Below are 24,969 nucleotides of genomic sequence, written 5' to 3'. Positions count from 1 at the left end.
CCAGTATTTCTCTTCATCAATGAAGAATTCCTTGACAACCCTACTTCAACTCTTGTTCTCCACGTGGATCCCACTTGATGTCTGCCCGTCAATGACCTTTATCACGTGCTATTTTGCACTAATAGTTATTTTTGAATATCAGGTTTTCCCAAATGTGCTTGGAGATATTTAAGGCAAGTGCTTTCAATAAAGTTTATAAGACCTTTTGGTAGTTACCGTGGAGCAGGCATTGGGCTGAATATATTCTGTTTCACTTGTACTGCCTACTGTCCTGTGAGATTAATACCATTATTACCTGCAGTTTGTAGAGGAAGAATCTTGAGGCTCAGAAACTTAATTCAAGTTCACATAGATAAATGCCTATACGGGATATAATCATTTTATTGGTATACAGAAGTGCTTGAGCGTGTCTTGAAAGACAAGTAGTATTTGGGCACCAAAAAAAAAATAGGAGAAAGGACTTTCCCATTAGAGAGAATTGTATAAGGAATGGAGAATAGAATGTAGGGCAGTGCTCAGCAATAGCTAATAAATAGTCCAACAGATTTGGTCATCAGTGTCATTGGGAGGAACCTTGAAAGCAGCCCCTGGGAATGTGAACTTTTCTCCTACCTTGGGAAGCCACTGAAGGTCATGGTGCATGGTAGGGTAACTATGGGCAGTTTGCAAGTGGAAGACTAATGTAATGATTCTCACTCTGGGATCCGATTTACAAAGATATCACAGAGATGGTTAAGAGGATTCAAGAAAGCTTAGTGAAGCCCATTTCTTTACCTATCAGTAAGTTTCCAAGGCGAAATGAAACAGCAGATGAATATGCTGTTTTGTAGGAATCACATCAACTCTGCATGGTAACACTGGTTCTCTGTTCTTCTTCAAAACTCTGGCCATCATTGACTTCCTTTTCAGCCCTAACTTAAGAGAGGGAAAGGAATGATTACTTAAAAGCTTTTTTTTTGTTCAGAAATCAAAATAATTGCCCATTGGAAGTAATTAAAAAAGAATGTTGTTGTCTAACAGTAATTCAAGGAAGAGTTGCTCCAGTTCTGACAAGTCAATAGTGGCAGAATGGAAAGGAGTAGATGGTTCTTAATGATGGAAAGAAAGACTAAAATTGATGAAAATGTCACAGCATGAACCTTGGGAGTATTGAGTTTTGTATTTTTTTAATGACACCAGCTATGAAGAATGAGGAGAAAATTAAAAGTTAACATTTGAAGAGAAAGTGCATAAATGTTAAATAGGAGCCAGATCATATCACTGAAATTTATGTTATGTCAAAAAATATATCTTAGGCTGAGGGGAAAAAAAACAGGAACATTTTTTTTCAGAGTCCTTATTCAAGTATCAGATACATAAGCCAGAATTTTATTTGTTTTGTTTCAGCTTTGACTGAACTACCCTAAAATCAGGTTTGACGTATATATGAAAATTAAACTTTCAAATTAGGTATATTTCAAATCTAATGTTTTAAAAATAAATTCAGATCTTTTTTGGGAAATTCTCTATTTCAATTAAGAGCTCATCTTTTTGCTAACTGGTTTAATAGGTTGTCTAGAATTTTATACTTTTATCTTCATTCCTGTTTTATTTTTCTGCCCCCTTCTCAAATTCTCCCTCTGAAAATATTTTTTAAAATGTGAAATCTCCTTGCTCAACAACCTATTTAAGTCAGAACCATTTGTATCTACTCTGGCCAGGTTGTCATTTGATAATCTTGTTGTGGACCAAATGATTGGTAGCCTAAGAAAAACCACTAAATCCACGTGTGCCCTAAAGTTAGTGGCTTTGAAAAAGCAGAAAAGAGGTAAACATAAAAATGATTTGCACTTTTTTATCTGATTAAATTATAAACGAAATTGAAAAATAAAGATCATTTACCAGTAATTTGAGTATTCCTTCCAAGTGCAGAAAATTTTAATAGAAACTTTTCTCCAGGTTTAGGCAAATAATTTTCTTTATGTGTAACCTTTAGAAACTCTGGTAGAGGTGTGTAACTTCTTAATGACTAAGTGGCAAAAATTTACTCAAGCAACAAATTTCTTGATAGCCATTTTATGTCCTATTATTACCCCAGTATTGGAACGCACAAATTTTTGGCTAAGGTATTGAGTCTGTTAAATAAACTGGAGCCTCTAGAGAGAATTCAAAAGCAGTAACAGTTTGGAAGTTAGGAATAGTAACATTTAAAAAGATTATTATGTTTTTTTTTTTCTTTCAGCAAATGTAAGTATCAGAAACCACACTTTGAAAAATAAACATATTGGGGGATACATACGTGCACACACATATGTCTTTTAAAATATATTTCTTTTTTAAAACCCGTCTTTGAATCAAGTGGATGTAATGTGCTACTTTTAGAATGGAAAATGCATTTACTGGCACGTCTCTGTTCAAATTTATTTTCCATGTTTTCTTTAATAAGACCAATGTTAACTTAGCAGGAAAAGTTACTTACAGTGCCAGCTGAGGTTCTTTTCACTTTACACAAAGTAGATGTTATTAAGCTGGGGAGAAAGATTAATGCATTTCCTGCTAATTCCATAGAGGAGAACATGTATCTTTATTAATGTTAATGGTGGGGGCCTCTCATAATGTTATAGAATAATCTGCTTTAGCAAAGGTTTTTCTTCTAAAGAACTTCATAACATTTAAAGGTTAATATGTTAGGTAAAGAACAATATCTTAAGACAAGTGTTTTTATTACAGGACATGATGGGATGGTTTATATTAAATTATATGATGATTTGAATGGGAAAGAAGAAAAAGTGCATCCCTTCTTGCCCTCAACTTTAATGCCTTTAATCAAATAATGACCTTCTGGAAAATAGTTAATTTTAAGCATTTGGAAAGATCAATACCACTTTGCCACCAAAAAATGGTCTAGATGATGAAATTTGATGTATTTAAAGTATCATTTCACCCTTTTAACCTAGTAAATAATTTAAAATGCTTTCAGTATTGCTTTGCCACTGTTTTGTTTCTCACTGCACAGTGTTACGATTCTTCATAAAAAAAGGTCACAAGTGCGTGTGTGAAGCATTTAGACCTCACACCTAGAAATGGGGTTGTATCTCCATTAGGTCTTGGGTGTTTCTGCATTAGGACCCCCGCCCCAAAAGTAATATGTTTAAATAGTACCTTTGAGGCAGAGTGTGCATAAAACATATGAAAATAGAACCCTTCTGTAACTATACTGTTGTAATGTTGTTTTAGTTGTTTTTTCAGACAGAAAAAGGAGTGGTTTAAAACATTATTAGTCACTTTGCATCTTTGTGGTATCTTTAAACCGTTATGCTAAAGGTGAAGGATTTGGTAGCTCTGACAATTAGAACCCATTTTCCCCCAGCTTGTAGAACACACTGATATGAAATTACCCTTGAGTGCCGACAGCTTTGTTTAAAAAAAAAAAAAAAAAAATTGCCCTCTATTAGCATGTTTGTGGGCAGATTAAAAACTGTCTTCATTAGCATAAGTAACACTTACAGATTCTTTTAAAAGTAGAAAATTATTTGCTGAATGATAAATTGCTAGCTTTATAGTTAGTTGTTGTTGAAAATGTACTCATTCAAATGCCTGGTGTAGTTTAGTCTACAATACTGAATTTTTTCTTAGAAGTACTATTTAATGGATTATGTACTTAATCCTTGTTCCTACTACTTGCTGAAATGTAATTCATGCTTTCCACTAAAATGTTTGTATCAAATACTTTCCTATTTAGATTGATTTCTTTTAATATCATATATTATTATACTATATGCCCTAGAGATTGGAACAAAATATTCCTGCAAATAGCACATAAAAGATGAGGGTGAGGGGGAATAAATACAGACTATAAGATGTTTTGCTTTTTAGAACTCAAATTACCATTCTATTTTTTCAGATGTATTTTTCCTTCTTAGTTGGAGTAAGAATTATTTGTCACTTTCTTTCTCTTTTTACAGCTCTTAGTTTTAAAATGTATATGTACATAATGATAATATATACATATATATATATTGCATTAAATGACTTTTTTTCTCAGAAAATACCAAAGTCTGTTTCCTCCTGGAAAAGTAGTTATGTTACATACTCCCAGCTTTGTCACAGAACAGGCCTTGTTAGGGGTTCTCTTTTTATGCATGTGAGGCTTTATAAAGTACAATAAATTCATTTATGAAAGGAGGTTACTTTCTTGACTCAATTAAAATCATTGTGCACCCCTTATCTGTTAAAATGTTAGAAGCGAATTGACTTGAATTAAATGTTCTAAAAAGAGTGGAGTGGAAATCAGAGATTGCGTTTGGTTGGAAATTAGCAGCTGAGAGATGAAGGTGCCAGGATTTTTATTTAAATGTGGTACAACAAGATTTTGTCAGTAAAGCACATCATTAGAATATTGAGTTGAGAACTGCTAATTTTTCCTTTAAAATGAGCATACAGTCATGTGTTTCATGGACCATAATAAATTGCCATTGTGTTATCATTGAGTTTGTTTTGCTTTTTTGCAGTACTGATTTGGCAGTTATTCTGCATTTTCTCTTTTCCTTTTTTTTTTTTCAATCTTACATTTCTTTAATAGATCCCTAACCAAAACCAGTCAAAAGAATGTTACTTATTTCATTGCTGTCTTAGGTTTAGCATCTTTTGCACCGTTTTCTTGCTTACGGTAGCAAGACATTTGCAGATGGTTCTTGGTTACTATAAAGTACATAACAGTATTTCCTTTGTGGCAGATGGATTTAAGACTTTTAGTTCTCAATAAATGTAGGTTTACAATACATAACTTTACAGGATTTGTGTTGTATATAACAGGTTTGAACATATTATCTCAGAATTCATCTGCATGGCATTTTCAGCTTATTCAGGGTCCATGCCAGTTTTTTTAAGTAATACGGGGAGCACTGTGATTGATCGCAACAGCTCAAGGCGTGATTTTGAATAGAAACAAAGGGTTTAGAACAGAAGGTGTCAAATTAAACTTTGTCAGTTTGAAAAGTAGTAACATCCTGAAAGTTTTACTAATTTATTTACATGTGGCTACTGTTTATATTTTGCCCTCTTTATATGCAGTGTCATGTTGCTTGGCAAATTTACTACATTTAAAGTTTAGGTTGTTCCTTGTACCATTTTAGTTTTCTGAGAATGAATCGGTCTCATTATTTTAAGGCTGTTAGTCCCCTGTCTTTTCTACTGTTCAAAACAGTTGTGAGCTAATTTAATTCAGAGAACAGTTCCCTGTTCCTTCCTATGGTCTTATGTATATCAAGTCCCAGAGACCTCTCTTAAAAATGTAATTATGTTTTGTTTTGTTTTTTGTTGATGTTTTTTTTTTCTGTTTGCAACAAAGCACTGCATTTCATTCTTCATCTCTGCTCCCCCACATAAGTCTATGCAGTTACCACTTAAAAACTAGTACAGTACTTTGGGGAATCATTAGTTTTGTCAGATATTAAAAATATTGTGACATATTCATTTTCTTCCCAAGTTTATTTGTTCTAACAATATCACTTGTGGAAAACTGACCTAGAAAAAGGTATTGAAGTATTAGAAAGCATTTGGCTTCTTTAGTCATTTTCTGCAAAACATAAATCAGATTACTGTCATTATTAATAGAGTAACAATCAATAGGATTTGAGGTAGTCAAAATATTCCAAGGTATTTAAATAGCATTAGAATAAATTATCTTATTTTTGCCAGTGTAAATTGGGAATGAGCCAATTTATTTCTACACTGACAGAGAGCTAATGTGTCAAAATGTCTGTTTTCCATTATTTTTTAAAAGCAATGCACATCAAGAGCAGCAACGCCCCCCCGCCTTTACATTTTTTTGGAATACCCTTTAGAGCTAACAGTTCCCAGCTGCACCGTTAAATATTTTTCTAAGAAGCATCTGATTTCAGTCTCTTAAAATCATCGCATTTCTTGAAAGGCTAGTGGAGACAGGCTTCAACTTATAATTCATCAAATTATTTTTAGATAAGGAATTAGAAGTATTATTTAAGGGCAGAGGTTAATAGCAAACTACTGGAAATGTTATGTTAGTCATGGGCAATCAATAAAAATAAGGATCCGTCTCGTAAGTCTAGAGACACGGAAGTGACAATAAGAGCAAAATATTTGTTGAATGAGTCGGGGCTCTTTTTCTGAAATATTTGTTAAACCAGCATGAGTGTGATTGTTTAGGAATTAGCTATCATTATTAGCCATTTTAAAGGAACTAATGATTTTCTTTTCCAAAGAACATCTGTGATCCACATGTTTTTTCACATATATCCAAGTGCTAACTGATCTCTGCATTACTTTAAAAAGTTTCTAAAGGATGTGAAAAATCACTGGAGTTTTTCCAGCTCTCTCCAAGAAGCTTTTCTTACATGAATCATTCTTAATTTAACTTTTAGCAATTTTTAGTTACAAGCATTTATTTCTAAAAAAAAAATTCTTAGATGCTCAATGTGTATGCATTTATTGCAATAGTAGAATACTAGCCAAGTTAAAAAAAAAAAATCTGCTCTGTTCTTCGTGAACCTCTAACTTCTTTGGAAAGGTATATAAAACCGTGTGATCTGCTGTGTTCGGGTAGAAGGGTCCTGTCAATTATGATAGCTAAAGGAGGCAGACAAGGGAGAGAGGGAAAGTAATCTCACCCACAGTTAATATTCAAGCCTACCGGAAGATAATATATCTAAAACCTAGATAGCAACAAAATTTAAAGGTAAAATATAAAGAATAGCTTAGTTGTAGGAAAATGTATATTTTCAGAGCTTAATTCAGATGGCAAATATTTACCCAGTAAGAGCTAAGTAAACATCTCCAGGGCACCATATGCACGTGGGTCTCAGATACTTCAAATATTCACATACAGTTTTATAGTTAATATATTCACATAAATAGAACTGAAATATGTCATATTATAGTATTCTGGAAATAAACATAGAATTGCCATGGTTAGAAGAGAAGCAAGTTCAGTGACACTGCAGTCACAATGATTTTTATGTTTTATTTAGCTAACAGTCTTTCAGGTAAATCCTCAGTTTACTGCCTGCTGTCTTAACCTTGAATTATGCATTCAGTGGCATCAAATGAGTGCATAGTTACAAGACTATCCCATGCATATATTTACTTAATTAAAAGACCTGTTGAGTAGGAATACTAGTAGATGTCATGAGATATAGCAGTCGTCACGATGAGCTGGTTAACAGATAGGCCTTGGGAAGCTAATACGTCAGTTTTCTACCTTTTCTTTTAAAATATTTCAAGTAGGCCATTTTTGGGAGAACAGACCATGCTTCTTTCCACTACATATTGCAGTCAAAGAAGAATTTTCTCTCTGATGGTTTCATTTTGAGAAGGGAAGGAAAGTCATGCCATCCTCTGGCCTCACCCCTGGTAACATAAGAAACAAAACCTTCCTTGGCTAGATCTAAAAATTTCATAATTAAAAAAATATTGTACCAAGAAATATCTTTGTCTTAGATCAAGTTCCCTAAATGCAGAGCCTAGGATGGGGAGTCAGGTGGTGATGATTTGGTGGGGGCCCTAGGAAGAAAGGAGGAGGATAGGGAAGAGAAAGAGGTCCCGTAAGGATATGGTCTCAGGCAAAATCTAGCCCTAGATTGATGGGGGAGGGAGCAAGAATGGGGATGACTGTCTCTGGAGAGTAAATTGAAGGGTAGAGTAAGTTGTCGGTTTTCAGAAACAGAGGCAGGGACTTTGTGCCACTGGGTCAGCCAGTCACTGGCCACCCGGAGTGAGGAGATCAGTGAAGAAGTGTAGAGATGGCTTCAAGACATTTTTCCAGAGCAGAGTGCAGATGAGAGGTATTAGCAGGCGGCAGAGCAGCTGAGGGATAGCTGCCTTGGCTGGTGGGGGTCTGGATCGGACACCTTCACTCTCCCCCTTCATTCCATTGTTTAGTGTCCATCATTGCAGCCAAGGTGAAGACTTGAGATGACTGGAAAATGTATTCTCATGATCATTCAGTTCTTGATAGATAACCTCAGGGTAAAAACTGGGCCTTGGCAACATCAGAGAGGTTCAGATTTTGGCTGTCATTGGACATTTCCTTCTCTCTTAGCCCAAGAAACCTACTAAATTCTTGCCTGACAAATCATATGCTCCCACTGCAGCAGGCAGAAAAATAGGACTCCAGTGTCTCTTTTTGGAGAGTTCTTTCATAGCAAATTCCTTTAATGCCCATTCTAATCATTATGCCTTATACTGGACAACATTCTTGCTGGTACAATTGCACATGTCCTTTCTATTTCATACATGTACACACACATAAATATTCACACATGGTTTTCTTTCAAATCTAAAAATTGCGAACTTAGGAAATCCTTTTAGAAAAAAAAAATTTCTAAAATCTGTCCTGCCCCTTAAGCACTTCAGTATCTTCAAATGGTCAGCCACTCATCAGACAGGAAAGTTGTGTAAGACTGAAGCACATCAACTTTGTTTTTCTCCTATTTCATATATTTAAAAGTCTGTGATAAATGCTCTCTTCCCCTCAGAGTCGGAAAAAATATGTCCCTCCTTTGAGATGCAAATCTGAACTTTGATTAGAAACAGAGTCTGCCTCCTTGACAGCCACAGATAACCCCTCTTAACAAGTTAAAAAAAATTTTTTTAAGCAGATTGGCATATTCTGAGCTTATGAAAAAGTTAATTCAGAGGGTTTTTCCTTTTTAGCTCCTAATGGAAAATGCCAGCCCCCTTCATAGGCACAAACTGACCTATTATGCCCTTGTCTCTAAGGGATGGTTATGCGAGCTGTTACGCTGGAAAGAAGATCCTTCTCCAGAAAACAGAACCCTGTGGGAGAACCTCTCCATGATCCGAAGGTTCCTCAGTCTTCCTCAGCCAGAACGTGATGCCATATATGAACAGGAGAGCAACGCAGTGCATCACCATGGCGACAGGCCGCCCCACATTATCCATGTTCCAGCAGAGCAGATTCAGGTTCGTTTACTTTGGCCAATTCAATATAGCAATAAGTAAATAAAGCTTTAAACTTACCAGGGAAATTAGCGTTTCTCTTCCTCCTGCCAGTCTAAACATAGGCTTTTTAGCAAGAGATAACAATACACTGCCATCTTGCTCAGGGGAATAAAATGAAAATGAACGTACTTTTTCCAACATATGTATTGTGTTCCCCTTTCCTCATCCCCCAACCCCCAAAACAACAGGAACGCCCTTTTTACACTCCTTGTTTGGCAAATGTCTCTTTGTTGGTATTGGGTTTTGTGTTAAGAGCTTAAAATTTTTGTATGTTTTTCAAAAATCACAATTTAAACCACCACCTATTTTTTAATTAATACCACAGTGCCCCTGAGGAAAAGAGCTACCACTGTTGCTGTAAAGGCAGTTTGTAGAATCACAATTTTATACATTGGATTCTGTCCAGAAAGAGGGGAGAGAAGCTTAATTGGAATCTTGCTTTACAGTCCTTGGGCCTTCCTTCACCTTGTATTTAATAGCTGTCTCCCCACACTTTACAGAATGTAGGTTAGGGGTGAGTCATATCTGTTTGTCTTTCCTTTAGAGCCCCTCTCCCACCACCCTTGGGAAAGGAGAGTCTAGAGGCGTTTTCTTACCAGGCCTGCCGACCCCTGCACCATGGCTCGGTGCTGCTCCTCAGGTGAGCGGGCACAGTTACCTATGCCAGCAAGGGACACAGGGGGTGACCTAAAGACCTGCTCCCCAGGTCAGGATTTTCAGACCTGCAGAGGCCATACTGACCATGGTCATGGCCAGAGCTCACTGTGCCAGCAGATGCAGCCTTATGCTTTGTTTATCATGTCATGGGACTTGTCATCATTCAGCTCCTGAAGACACTCTCCTGTGCATTTAGATGGAAAAGTTCTGGGATCAGGTAGTCGTTAGAGCTCTTAGGGCCCCAGTTGCTTAGGAAGCGTGTTGTCATTGAACTTGAGCTGTATAGCTTATTTTTGTTAAAGGGGATGATTTTAGCTTTCTCTTTCAAAGTGAAATGCCATTGCCTTCCAGAGTCCTAAAATTCTACCACTGTTGAATCACCTGCATTCTGCAATTTTTTAACATTTCTGTGAGAAATTATATATGTGTGTGTATAGATATATACGTATAACTAAAAACAATATTAATAGAGTTGTTTATCTCCCAGGACAAAAAACTTCTCAAGTATGTGTTAAAGATAAAACAAGTTGACAAAGAGCTTCCCTTTAGGATATCAAGCACTAAAATAATCGTGAAAGCCTGAAAAACTTCCTGTTTAGCAAAAACGAAAAAGAGAAGATATATGTTAATTAATTTAAAAACTACTTATTTGAAAATGCAAATTGTTAATAAAATTGCTTCTTAGGGGTATGAAAGGAAATGCATAGAAACGTTATCAGCATTCTAATATTTTGCCACTTAGGTTGATGTGCTTTGCTGATAAGAATTATGGATATCGAGTGTACAGTATATGCATGTGTGACATATTTATGTATAATTGTGCATGGAAATTATAGCACATATACATATACTAATTATGAAAAAGTGTCTGTATACACTAAATTTAAATCCTAATCACATCTGAGTTCACTATAGGCAAAACAGTTTGCTAGCCGTCGTATGGTGGATTGAACCTTTTGAGGTAAGAAAAAAGCTTGCAGTGTCAGCCTAGTGCAATTTGGTAAGAAATTGTGTGTGTATTAAATTGGAACTGTCTGATAGAAAATTCACAAATGTGAGAATACCAGAAATCCTTTAGTCTCATGACAGCTAACACTGAGTAAGAGCACAAGCTCATCTTCTTCCTGGCCATCCGATGAGACGGAGCAGAGCACAAATTTCTTTCCCCACTGCTCTGTAGCTCACCTTTCTAAAATGTCTTTGAAATCCTTGCCTCTCAATCTTCATTTTAAATCTTTGTTAATTATTTACATCATAATGTGATGTGCTGTCTTCGCCTTTGATGCGTATCCTTCTAGAAGTGAAGTTTATGGCTCACATTTTCAGAGCACTGAGCTTTCACTTCCTCCTCTGATCTGTGATAAGGAAGTGCAGTAGCCCCCAAAGCTCTATTAATTCATCCCTTCCTAGTTCATACCATTTTGATTTTTTTTGTAAATGCTGTGGGCCATTTAGCTGGCCTACCTTTTCATTCTAAATCTTCATCCCTATCAAAAAAGCTATATGTAGGACCCTGGACCACATGTTTCCTGATTCTAGACGGCTTTGTGTGGAACTCCACGATAGCAGAGCTCTGATTGTCTCCTTGTTTCTTTCCAGCAACAGCAGCAGCAACAGCAACAGCAGCAGCAGCAGCAGCAGCAGGCGCCGCCGCCTGCACAGCCACAGCAGCAGCCACAGGCGGGCATGTATTGAGCACTTGTTGTATGCCTGGCACTGCAATACCTCAGGCTTTTTCACATGTTATCTAAATTAAATCTTTGTCATAAATCTACTACTGTGACAAACTGCAAAATATGCAGTGAATGAATCATTAAATCCAGATGTCCTTTCCAGCAACAGCAGCAGCAACAGCAACAGCAGCAGCAGCAGCAGCAGGCGCCGCCGCCTGCACAGCCACAGCAGCAGCCACAGGCGGGCCCTCGGCTCCCCCCACGGCAACCCACGGTGGCCTCTCCAGCAGAGTCAGATGAGGAGAACCGGCAGAAGACACGGCCACGAACAAAAATTTCAGTGGAAGCCTTGGGAATCCTCCAGAGTTTCATACAAGACGTAGGCCTGTACCCTGACGAAGAGGCCATCCAGACTCTGTCTGCCCAGCTCGACCTTCCCAAGTACACCATCATCAAGTTCTTTCAGAACCAGCGGTACTATCTCAAGCACCACGGCAAACTGAAGGACAATTCCGGTTTAGAGGTCGATGTGGCAGAATATAAAGAAGAGGAGCTGCTGAAGGATTTGGAAGAGAGTGTCCAAGATAAAACTACTAACACCCTTTTTTCAGTGAAACTAGAAGAAGAGCTGTCAGTGGAAGGAAACACAGACATTAATGCTGATTTGAAAGACTGAGATACAAGTATTTGTTTCATTCAACAGTGCCACTGGTATTTACTAACAAAATGAAAAGTCCACCTTGTATTCTCTCAGAAAACCTTTGTTGTTCATTGTTTGGCCAATGAATCTTCAAAAACTTGCACAAACAGAAGAGTTGGAAAAGGATAATGCAGACTGCACTAAATGTTTTACTCTGTTTTACAAACTGCTTGGCAGCCCCAGGTGAAGCATCAAGGATTGTTTGGTATTAAAATTTGTGTTCACGGGATGCACCAAAGTGTGGACCCCGTAAGCATGAAACCAGTGATTTTTTTTTTTTTTTTTTTTTTTTTAGTTCTTATTCTGGAGCCTCAAACAAGCATTATACCTTCTGTGATTATGATTTCCTTTCCTATAATTATTTCTGTAGCACTCCACACTGATTTTTGGAAACTCGCCCCTTATTTAAAAAAAAAAGAAAAAAAAAGAGTTTGTTACTCTATTGTATGTTACAAAAGAACTATAGACTGTGGAATGCAGTTTAAAGATGACATATGCCAACAAATGCCTTGTATTATATGGCACTGCCGTAATTCAAATTTGTTTTTATTTTGGAAATAAAAGTTCACTGTAATTTTTTTTCATTCTCATTGTTACATGATTTTTTTAAAAAAAGGAAAAGAAAATGTGAAACACAATTTAGTCCTCATTATTTATTTGTAGATCCTGCAGCATCATGTTGTAATTAATTTTTTGGAAGTTTCCGTTAAATGTGATATTGCTTCTCTTGTTACCATACTGATTCTTTTCTATTTATAAATGTATTTTGATGGGCAGTAAAACAAAGTGTCTTAAAAGTTTTAAATAGAGAAAATGTGCTTTACACAGTTGCCTATAAAAAGTGCTCTATGTTATCCAAGCAATTCATACTATAAGCTTCACTCTTATTGTTGTATGCAATTTTTACTATCATGCAAATAAGCTTAGGTAAATAAAACTAATAGATCACCTTAGAAAATTATGCAATTAATGTGAAAATAATTGATGTTTGCAATGTGTCTTCCTTTGGTTTACAATCAATTTTAAAGCTACATCTGTATAAAATTTCTGTATAAAGGTGTATTTCTTTTTTATGAGTTTATGGCTATGAAAACACCAGCTATTTTGTTACAGCTGGCTGTTTTTATAAGTGTATCACAATTTTCTTTATGCAGAAATGTTCTGACTAGGAGTGGTTATTGACTGTAACTACACAATTAAAATTGTTTGTATCGTATGACATGGTAGGGTTTGTCTGCTTATGTGAAGTAACTTTAAAGAAGAGTCAAAGGATGGCCCTCTCATTTAGGTGCATGTTAATACTTGATATTTTACTGATTTTAAAAAGAGCAATTGACAAGTTACTTGAAACACTGTAAATTGAAATCACAAACACATGCTCATTTTTAAATAGGTACGAAATTTCACAATGAAAATAACCTGTTTTGGTTAACATTTTGCTTAATAAATAGAGATAGGATGGTCAAAAGACTCTCCAACAAAAACATAAATCCAGTCTCCAGCAGTTATGTTCTTAGAATGGATTCATCTATGCTTAGTTCACAATACTTCATTTATAGCAACGCTTTTCCTTAACCTTATGTACAGATATTTCTAATGGCCATTAATAGTAACAAAATGGAAAAAATGGACCTTCTGTATAAAAACCCCTTAGTGAGCTTTTTTTTCACAAGTTATAAATGGAATAAGTTAATAACTGAGCTCATAAGTGTATGTCATAACTATAAGAGCCACATGAAGAAAATAGGAATGACACACCTGGTATTTAAACACAATCTTCAAAATTCTTGCAACATTAAACATAGTAAAATGCCAGAATATTAAATGAGGCGTGCTCATGGTCACAGGCTTGAGGCCAGCATTACAGTTTGGGGTGATTTTTCTTTCATTTGCTTCCTCACTTTGTTTCCTAGATGCTAGTAGGGGTGTCTGGGTTGCTTGAGATACCATTCTGCAATTGCCCCTTCTCTCTCTGCCTACCATTTTCTCAGGCCCTGATGAGCTTATTGGTAGGCAACTGGGCTGCTTTACTGTTGACTGAACTTGTACTTTAGAAACTGAAATGGAATCATTGAAAACTGAATAAAGCTTTAAAGTTCCATTTACTTTAGAAGCACAACTAAGCTCCTCTGAAGGCAGCTGGTTTGTTGCAAACTTAAAATTGTACTGAGAAGTTGCCACTTTTTATTAAGTAAGAAAACACAAACATTCTTGCTCACTAGAGTTCAGAAAAGTAATAATTTGAGCCAAAGTAATTTGAATTAAGAAAATACAAACTAGATTTCATGTATTTAAAAAATAGAAAATAAAATAGAAACTCGGATGCCATTAAGTTATCCTCCTCTTCCTTATATCCCCTAAGTTTAAGGGAAAAGGCTGGATATAGCAGAGAGTAGAATTGATATCCTTAATTTTTAACCCGCCCAACCCTTAGCACAAGGTGTCAAATAGGTATGAGATTTAGTAATTTTTTTGGAAGGAGAAATTGGGTTGCAAATAACTTTCCCACTCCTAATAACCTGAATTTAGCAGAGAGTAGAATTGATATCCTTAATTTTTAACCAGCCCAACCCTTAGCACAAGGTGTCAAATAGGTATGAGATTTAGTAATTTTTTTGGAAGGAGAAATTGGGTTGCAAATAACTTTCCCATTCCTAATAACCTGAATTATTTTGAAATAATGTTTTCAGTGAAATGATGAATGTGTGTTTGATAATCAACATAACAATGCTAACGAAATTCCCACTTAGATTTTTTTCAACTTTCAAAAGTCAGCATGGTTTTGATAATTCGATATTTTAAATGCCCTCCCCCCCCCGCCCACACACACACACACAAGCACATGTTAAACAATGATAGATGGAGTGAGCAAAAGTGTTTTCAGGGAGGATGGCACATTTTAGAAAAGACTTGCCCAGATGATCTTCCATATTGCTCCCCCAATGTCATTTATCACTCATGCCAGTCCTCTTGTTACCTGTAGCTATGGCAAAATTCCTTTAACAAGCTTCATTGTGTCCAAGTATTTCAGAGACTTTTTAAAGCTGGGCATGACGTAGCGTTTTGTGCTGTTAAGACCTTAGCAGAGTCAGGTAGTTTACGGGTAATACTCAACCTTGTGCATCTGAATCTGTCATGGATTCCCTTCACTCAGCACTTTGCCACTAATTTGTATTACACTCTGTGGCCATATAATACTTGCACATTATGCAAAAAATAAAATGTTGATAGTATCTCCTTGCCACACAGTATGCAGAGTTGACACAGAACCTTTGAAAACCAAGGTAACTAATATGTATGTCCTGGTTGTGTGGCGCTTGGTAACAAAGTCTGTACATATTATGTATAAAGTGTGTATTGGTTAGCATTTAGTACTAAGAAATTCTGAGTTTAAGTGTTTTTTTTTTTCAAAGTAGCGATATCTATATCTGTGTTTATCTAAAAATACTAGCTTGAATAGAAAACATTCTCAAATGGTTCAAGATTGAGTAAAAATGAGAATCCCATACATTCCATTATTAAATTCCGCCCTATTCCCAATTGTTAGCATCTAGCTGATATTAAGGTCTTTGATTGTCACAATATTCTCAATAAATGAGACATTCTGAACTGCCTGGTGATATTTTCAAAAAGCAATTAAAATGTGTATTCCCTATAATACAACTGATAGAACTGTTGTGTTAAAGCAAGTTGGAAATTTGCATGATAGTGTGGGAAACCAATGGAGGTCCAAAATATTAATCATATCTAAAATATCAGGAAATAATACTAGTCTTCCTTATGCATATTTTTGTTAAGAGGGCTTATGAATTCAATGTTTCTTCTGAGGCAATCATTTTAATGTAAATACTAAATACTTGCATGTCTTTTGACAAAGGCTAAACTACAATCTATTAATATGCACATTTTTGATAAAATATAAAGTACCCTAATTAAAGAAATTGTGGTAGAAGGTGTATGTCCTGAATACTATACCTGTTTAACAATACCAAATGTTAAATAAAAATAGTTTGAAATTAATGTTAAAAGATGAGCAACATTTTTAAGACTTTTTCACATTACCCTACTTATAGGGAGCATATATCTCCAAATTCAATCCCATCAAAAGAACACCACCAAAATTCCAGCTTCTTGCCTTGTACCAAGGTTGTGTGGTTATCTTTTCTCAACAATTATTTTCAGCTGATCATACACTTACTGTGATCAAAAGCACTTGACTTGGGCCCTGTTCTCTATGATAGCGGTTGATGAGCGAATGCAGTAGAGCAGTATGTTACGCAAAGTAAACACTTGCAAAGAAACTCCGAAGTGACATATTTTGCAACAAATGTTGAACATTATTTACTCTGAGTTGAATCAGAAATATTTGCTTTTTGTGGTACTCAAATACAAAATTTTCATTACAATGCCACTTTAATGCATGCCTTTACACCACCACCCCCACCTGACACAATGATGTCCCTTGTGCTGCTCTGATTTTCCTTTCACGGGAGAAATAACAATACCTGTTAGATGAGAATGTTAAAGAATATTCAAATATTTAAATATGCTTATTCGTTAGTCTGTGGCAATGTGATGCAAAATGAGTATTTGTCCAGAGCACAAACCTGTTGAACAGAATCTTAATGTGGGGACAGGTTTCATCTACTCTACCTTTGTTTCCAAAGGGAATTGGCAAACATTTGTTTCGCTACATCTAGTACAAAGGCTTTCTCCTTCTGAGGCCCCCTTCCTAGCACCATCCTCACACATGTTTTAAATACAGAAAAAACATTTGCAGAATGCTTCGTTTTATTAGGCACTGCCACAAACATATCTTGTTTAAACCTCTGCATTCCACTATGAGGTATTTAAGGCAGGCACTGATATTCTCACTTCAAAGACAAGGGAAGGGAAACTCAAATACGTTAACTGATTTGTTCAGCTGTTAAGTGGCCACATTTCTCTCAAACTCAAGTCTATCTTCACATTTCTCTCCCTGTCTCTTTTCCCTAATAAAAGCTTTCTCAAATGCAGAAAATGCACACACAAAAACCTAATGGCAATTCAAAATTTTCAGAAATATATTGTAATGCATATTTTGCTAATATGAAGGCTTTGATCACTAATTGAAATCAAATGTGTGGAATATTTCATCATGAAATAGTGACCACCAAAGACCTATACACACCAAATGTTATGGAAAATTTCAGACACACACACCAAAGTAGAGACAAGGAACTCCCATGAATTTATCACCTAATTCAGCAATTGTAACATTTTTCCATCAATAAATACTTCACGAAACTCATTAAGATAAAACTTCTACAAAAATCTTTAAACTGTTCAATGGATTTTACCCATAATATCGTTATGACATCATCTTTTTGTAAGATATGAATTTTCTGATTTCTAGAGAAAACATTAAAACTTGAAGTTTTTCTCAGAGCTCTCTGAGCATTTTCAAAAAGCCAAGTTTTAGAAGGAGAACATGTGAGAATTCCACAAATATTTGTAATATAAAAAAAGAGAGACAAACCAGTCTCTCTTTATTTATAAACAATACATGCTTTCATATCATTGTTGAAACTAAAGTACATAATTTTCAGTTATGCATAATAAAATATGTAATTAAGCAACATTCCATGGTGGATTAAAGAATTAAAAGCTTCAGGTGCAGAAAAGAATTTGTTGGCATTTTCCTTTTCAAGGTGGTATTTTGAGGTGTTACTTTTCATTTTCCTTTGACATCTTACACACAAATAAATAGACAAAAACAGGTGAGAAGCAGAGAAAATGAAGAATTGGCTCTATTACAATAGACTTGAAAAACATAACTAAGTAGAATATTTGCAACATGCCCAAGAAGGCTAAATAAAAAAGAACAGAAATCTTAGCTTGGAGAGAAAAATCCCTAAACAGGGGTATATGCCTCAGGAAATAGAAATAGCATAATAAAAACTTAACTGGATTTGGTAATTCCTATATTTCAAACTACATTAAATTAATCCACACTCCAGTTGGTACAGTCCAGCAAACTTATTTTTCAAATGAAGAGCTAAATTTAATTAATAATTCTGTGCTGTAAACACTGAAGTTGATACAACCATTTGGCATTTGTCCTATTTTTTTAAAGGATAATACATCATATAAAATCAAACTACTTAAATGTCAGAATGTGTCAGGATGATTCTGAAAATAAATTATTCTACCAAGCATCTAAGAAGAAAATAATGTTATAGAAATGAAACTGCATCTAACATCAGTAGGACTTGCTATGTAGTGTCTAAAATTGTTCATGTAATGCTTAAACTACAATCAACCGTATAAGATCAAGTAAATTCAATATCATGTACTTGTATCACTCAAATCCTGCCACAGAAATATGTTCAGTGAACGAATGAATGAATGAAATTAGACAAATTAGAAAAACCATTGAACAGATTGCATGGGGATGAGAACTACATCCTATCGACAGTCCTCTTAGTGGGGTATTCTAAATTGACATGCAAAGAGGCATTTCTTGGCCTTTAAAATATCACATCTCATGGTCCTGTTGAAATATAACATTGTTGTACATCTTATTACAAAAAGAATTTGCCAAGACACTCATATATACTACAATGAAATAGTATCAAAAAGAAAAAAATACAACAAAATTAATGCAAACTTGAAAATAACACAAATTGGAAGGAAAGTTTGACACACAGAAATGAATATCATGAGATCCTATACAATTTATTAGAGGGGTCTATCAAAATTATTGATGTATGATTAACATAAACTTTACCGATTTGCAGTATACAATTGTTTTGACATATATATGAAAAATATACATGAAATGTTTGTATGTATATACAAATACATACATACACACACCTTGGAAACATATTGAACATATCCATCACCCCAGTAGTTGCCTTGTGCCCCTAAACCCTCCCTCCTATCCTTTCTGTTAGCATCCATCACCATCCCCATGAAATCATTGATCTGCTTTATAATGAAAATTAAATTCAAGTACCTTAAGTCTTCTATATTTCTTCTTCTTTTCTAACTTGTTTCAGTGATTCTGGGTACTTTCATTATGAATTTTAGATTCAGATTGTCAATTTCTAAAGAAAAAAAAAAATACAGGATTTTGATTGAGATTGCTTTCACTCCATAGATCATTTTGGGGAGAACTAGCATGTTAACAATATTGAATCTTTAGATCGATCCATAAACACAATACATTTCTCCATCTATTTAAATCTTTACTTTCTCTCAGCAATGTTTTATAGTTTCCATGTACAGTTCCAGCACATCTTTGTCAGATTTATTTCATATTATTAGCAATACTAAATTATCTCATTTTTCCATTTGATTGTAAGTGATATTTTTATACATTTTCATTTCTAATTGTTTGTTTTTAGTATAGGGAGATACAACTGATTTTCTTTTGTATATTGAGCTTTTATCCTACAACGTAGTCTGAACTCACTCAATAGTTCTAATAGCTTTTAGATTTCACCATCAGATTTTCTACATAGACAACCATGTCACCTCTGAATAAAGACAATTTTACTTCTTCTTTCCAATCAAAATCCTTCTTTTTAGTTCCCACAATGTCTAGTAAAATGTTGATTACAGATAGATAGTAAGAACAGATATCCTTGCTTTGTTCCTGAAGCTAAGTGCTAGCTCTGTTCTAAGCCCTTTACAATACAAATTCACTTATTCTGTAAAAAGACCATGGAAGGTAGCTACATTATGATCACTACAGAAAGGTTATGTAACTGGCCCCAGTGGATATACTGTTCAACTCTCAAAATGCAGTTGTACTTTTCGCCCTACACTCACTGGTCTATCCTGACTTACCACAAGGAATCAGCTTCTGATTAGGTTGTCAGGCTAATCCATAAAATCCTATTTAACCAAAATTAAGATGAAATATGGTAAGGGGAGTAGCAGGAAAATTGTGCAAAAGAATAAAACTAAGAGAAGAACAGGAGAGCCAGGAGAAGGGAGAGGGACACAGGAAGAGAAGGATGAAGGGTGTGTTGGAAAGATGATAGGAAGACTTTGGCTGGTAAGTGCAGTTACTCAAAGGGGAAGCATACCTGCTGCATGTGTTCATATTATGAGTGAAAAACAAATTCTAGGAACCACACAGAAATTTACTTTGTAATGATTCTAAAGAGATTACCTATTTATAAGTTTGGTGCTTTCTATAAAATGCCTTTATTTTGGAAAAAGAATGTATTTATACACACAATTGACCCTGGAACAATGACAGAGTTAGGAGCACCAACACCCCACACAGCCACTCATAACTTCTGATCCCCCCAAAACTTAACTACTAATAAGCTACTTTTGACTTGAAGCCTTATCAATAACATAGTCTATTAACACGCATTTTGCATGTTATATGTGTTATATAATGGATTCTTACAATAAAGTAACCTAGAGAAAAGAAAATGTTATTAAGAAAATCATAAGGAAGAGAAAATACATTTGTAGTGATGTACTGTATTTATCGATGTCATAAGTTTACAATTTATTCACAAGATGAATCCTCTGTCTGAAATGCTGGGCCACCATGGCTGCAGACCTCAATCTATGATACATATCAAGCAATTTAACTTTTTCTTGTAATGTCATCACTTTGCTCTGCTTCTTGGAAGCACTTCCAGTATCACTAATGACACTTTGTACGTGTCCCATGTTACTCAAGATTTACAATATTCCACTAAACATCATCAAAAAGACACAGTAACTACGAAAGATCACTTTTTACTGAGACGCAATTTACTGGAGAGAGGAACAGATCACATGAAGGTGATTAATTAGTGTCACGTGGTGTTTTAAGCAGACACTTGAAGCATGTAAGCTCAACACAAGGGCTACAGAGGTACAGTATGGACTGCCGTTAATTTTATGCAGTTATGGTTGAACACTGCACCTTTACATTTGTTTACATTTCTCTAGACTGTGAATGGCACATGTACAGTCTATGTTTGTGTTCCCAGGTTCTGATAATTTTAACTTTTTAAAATAGATTTATATATATTTTATGGTAGGGAATGATAAAAATAGACTGGTATCTACATATCTTTTATGCATTCATGACATACTTAACTTTTTCTTAATGTTTTCATTATTTCTAGGCTATGTGGTTCTTCTTCAAGTTTTTTCAAATTGTTGCAAATGTCAAAAAAAATCAATATCTTTATTGAAAAAAAATTCATGTGTAAGTGGACCTGCACAGTTCAAACCCATGTTTTCAGCATCAACTATATAATGTTAGAGGAGATAAAATGATAATGCCCTAGATCAAAGATCAGCAAGCTCTGGTTCATGTGCCCAGTTTGACCTGCCACCTGTTTTATAAAGTTTTGTTGGAACACAGCCGCACCCATTCATCTACCTATCTCTATGGCTGCTTTTGTGCTACGACAGCCACCAAGAGTGGTTGTAAAACAGACCGTATGACCCACCAAGCCTAAAATATTCACTCTCTGGTCCTTTACACAAAATATTTGTCAACCTCTGCCCTAGATCACTAAGCTGTGCCTAAGTTTGCAAAGGTCAAACATTAAAGCAATTTTCTGGATAACTTGTATCAAAACAAAATAATCATTTCAGTGTTTTTCAGAAGAGTTGGAGCATATATTAACCAGAAAACTCTTTCACTCCCAGTTCTACATTTCACTTGATGTGTATGAAGAACCTAATTTTTGTGTTTCTATTAATTACATTGGCCTACACAAGAGCATGAGATCAGAGATCCTACACCCTGTTGCTCACCCGTAAATATTCTATAAATTTAGAAAATTATTGAGTAGAAACTTCACCCCTTCTTGATAAACTCTAGAAGTGTTAATATTCTTGGCAAAATTGTTTTTGCACTAATTGCTGTATCCATCTGCTCTGTGAGATTGATTAGACTGTGAGAGCATTTGCTCTCTCCTGCAATCAATGCTTCCTGGCCCAGCAGAAAGCTAGAGCTGTTTTATTTCCATCCTGAGAAGGACGCGCCACTGACAACTGTAAGCTTTTCCTTTGAGGATTTGAGATTAAATTGGCACTTGGCTTGATGGTCCTTTGGGAAATGATTCAGTCTAGAGAGAGTTCCATTGAAGTAAAGCAAGACCACGAGGATTTAAATGATTCCTTCTTACACAAAGAACCCTCCCCCCGCCCCAATTTCAGAAAGGCTGTTTTTTGACACCCAGTTGTTTGGTGCTATATCCTGAAGAAATGTTCTACTGACCACTGGAGAACCAATGTAGAACAAAGGGCTCTACTCTCATCTCTCTTAACTATCTGGCTCATGAAACCTGCAGAGACTGAGTAATGCTGTCAGTGTGTCTAAGAGAAAGCAGCTGCAAGGACTAATTCTGTCTGGATTGGCTGATATTTATCTGAATTTTATTTATTTATTTGCTAAAAATACACTCATAACGATAGCCTCTGGTAAAAAAAAAAAAAAAAAAGAGGAAAACATGAGAAAGACATAATAAAATTTTATGCAAAAATAGCAACAAATTGTAATCCCCCTCATGGATCTTAATGTAACACCATATTGGACAATCATTCCAGAATCTGGGAGTATGTGGTATGGTGTACTACACAGAATAAGCAACTTGATTTTACAGATCAAGTGTGAAAAGATACTCTTCTCTGTAAGCCTCACAAAATGAATCTGGAGAGTATTTCATTTAACAAAATTGTATACTCTCCTTACTTTGAGCCAGGCAGTGTTAGTTTAAAATTCCCATTTCCAGAAAGGCCAACTACAACAGGAGTTCCCACACACTTGACTCTTCATACATGTCTAAGGAAAGCCGGGTTTCCACTGGACCAGAAAGAATTGAGAAAAATAAAAAGACAATGGAGCTCACTTTTTTTACAGTGCTAAATTTGTGCATCTGAAAGGACTGAACCTTCTGAGCCTTTAGTCTTTTACTTCTGGCAGTAAAACACCTCTTCTGTGAAAAGATGGTGATAAGTTTTAAGAAGGTCATTTGTTTTCTACTGTCTTTATGTGGTGCAATGAGTAAAAGGCATTCTTACTGAGACCACCTTCAAAGATTTTGTTTGTTTGTTTGTTTTACATATTTACAACTTTTAATACCTAAGAACCTTTGAATTTGGCCAGCAGTTGTCAAACCTTTTAGACTCAGGATTTCTTCACATTCTTAAAAACTATTGAGACTCCCGCTTCTGGGAAAATGGAGCAGATATACTTTTCCTTATTCCTTCTGCTGAGTACAATTAAAAAGCCCTGAACATTATACATAAAACATGCACTGAAAGACTCTGAAAGTGGACAAGAAGAAGGAAGACCAGGTAGGGACCTCAGGACCGAAGGAACAACATAGTGATATGTGCCCTGGATTTTCTTTTTGCCTCATCCATCCCAGACTTGAAGCTGAAGAGGCTAGCAACCCAGAAATAGCAATGGATATGACAAAGGAAGTCTCCCAAAGCCTGTTCTCTCTAACTGAAGGAAAAGAGAAAGGACAGCTTAGCAAGACAGAAAACTTTTAGACCATAACTATGTTACTCCAGCCAAACACTATAGAAAAACTGCAGCCCTACCTCCACCCAGGCCAAAAATGTTGAATGGGGAGCCCAGATTTCTACCCTCGAGAGGCTATAAAAAGTTCCCCCAGTGTCCCCAGGGAGTGGTGTCTGAAGAGAGCCCACTGGACAGTCAAGACTTTTATCACCGCCCAGTGGTAACAAAGTCACCCGAACCACCACCCAATTATGTCAGTGGAAGGTGCAAAAGGAGTAGTAACAAGGTACTCCCACTTCTCCCAGCCAGGGAGATAGCACTGGAGTCCTAGTGGGGAGCTGGAACTCCTATCCCCACTTGGCAGTAAAAAGGTGGCATCCCTACTTTCCTTGCCAAAGCAATGTCAAAAAAAGACAGCTAAAATAGAGGATTTAAATAAGATCCAGAGTCTCATAACATAATACCCAAAATATCCAGGTTTTAAGAAAAAAATAAATTATACTGCAACCCAAAAAAATCTCAAACTGGATACAAAAAAGGAATCAATAGGGGTAAAGGGAGAGGGGAGGATAAATATGTGGCACACAGATGATTCTTAGGGCAGTAAAACTACTCCCTATGATACCATAAGGGTGGGAACATGTCATTGTAAATTTGCCCAAACCCATAACATGTACAACACCTTGTAATGAACCCTAATGTAAACTATGGACTCTAGGGGATGGTGATCTGTCAGTGTAGGTTCATCGACTGTAACAAACGTACCACTGTGGTGGGGGATGTCACAATGGGCAGCTATGCATGTGTGATCATGAGGGCAGGGATGTATGAAAATCTCTGTACCTTCTGCTCAATTTTGCTGTGAACCTAAAACTTCCAGTTTCTTACTTTTGGTGGTAAAACACCTCTTTTGTATTCTGTCTGTTAGAACTAAAAACGCATTTTTTGCTCTAAAAAATGAAGCTTATTAAAAAATGTTTAAACCTAAGTATTACTTACACTAGTTTGAATTAATATGTTATGAGAAGATGAGGTTTTTAATGTTGTTCATAACTGTAGGGAGCAATGAACATTATTTCGAATTGAAAAAATAGACCTAGGCTGGGCACAGCGGTTCACACCTGTAGTCCCAGAACTTTGGGAGGCCAAGGCAGGCAGAGTTTTTGAGCCCAGGAGTTCAAGACCAGGTTGAGCAACATGACAAAACTTCATCTCTACAGAAAATACAAAAATTAGGCAGTCATGGTAGTGTGCACCTGCAGTCCCAGCTACTTGGGAGGCTGAGGTGGGAAGATCATGTGAGCCCAGAAAGGCAAGGCTGCCGTGAGCCATGATTGTGCCACTGCACTCCAGCCTGGGCAACAGGAGGGAGACCTGTCTCAAAAAAAATAAATAAATAAAAAGAAAGAAACATAGACCTATTATGATTGCTTTGCTCCACAATGAAATAGAGAAATACAGGATATATTCATTTTACC

At 35.9% G+C, this 24,969-nt stretch overlaps 1 protein-coding gene across 4 annotated transcripts in view; it reads left to right on the top strand.

The window, feature by feature from the left end:
• SATB1 (SATB homeobox 1) overlaps positions 1 to 13,228 on the top strand; it is a 91,683-nt gene extending 78,455 nt beyond the window's left edge. For 2 of the 4 annotated variants that reach the window (XM_011933717.1, XM_011933716.1), the window contains 3 exons: positions 8,737 to 8,940; positions 9,524 to 9,619; positions 11,473 to 13,228. In XM_011933717.1, the coding sequence (XP_011789107.1) occupies positions 8,737 to 8,940; positions 9,524 to 9,619; positions 11,473 to 11,985 (813 nt within the window). In that variant the 3' untranslated portion in view covers positions 11,986 to 13,228. The remainder of the gene's footprint in view (positions 1 to 8,736; positions 8,941 to 9,523; positions 9,620 to 11,472) is intronic. The other 2 variants (XM_011933718.1, XM_011933720.1) reach the window with 1 other exon arrangement.
• The last annotated feature ends 11,741 nt before the right edge of the window (positions 13,229 to 24,969 follow it).

Source organism: Colobus angolensis, unplaced genomic scaffold (genome assembly GCF_000951035.1).
Source record: "Colobus angolensis palliatus isolate OR3802 unplaced genomic scaffold, Cang.pa_1.0 Scaffold129, whole genome shotgun sequence".
In the NCBI taxonomy this organism is placed as follows: Eukaryota; Metazoa; Chordata; class Mammalia; order Primates; family Cercopithecidae; genus Colobus; species Colobus angolensis.
This window is presented reverse-complemented; position numbering and strand designations above follow the sequence as displayed.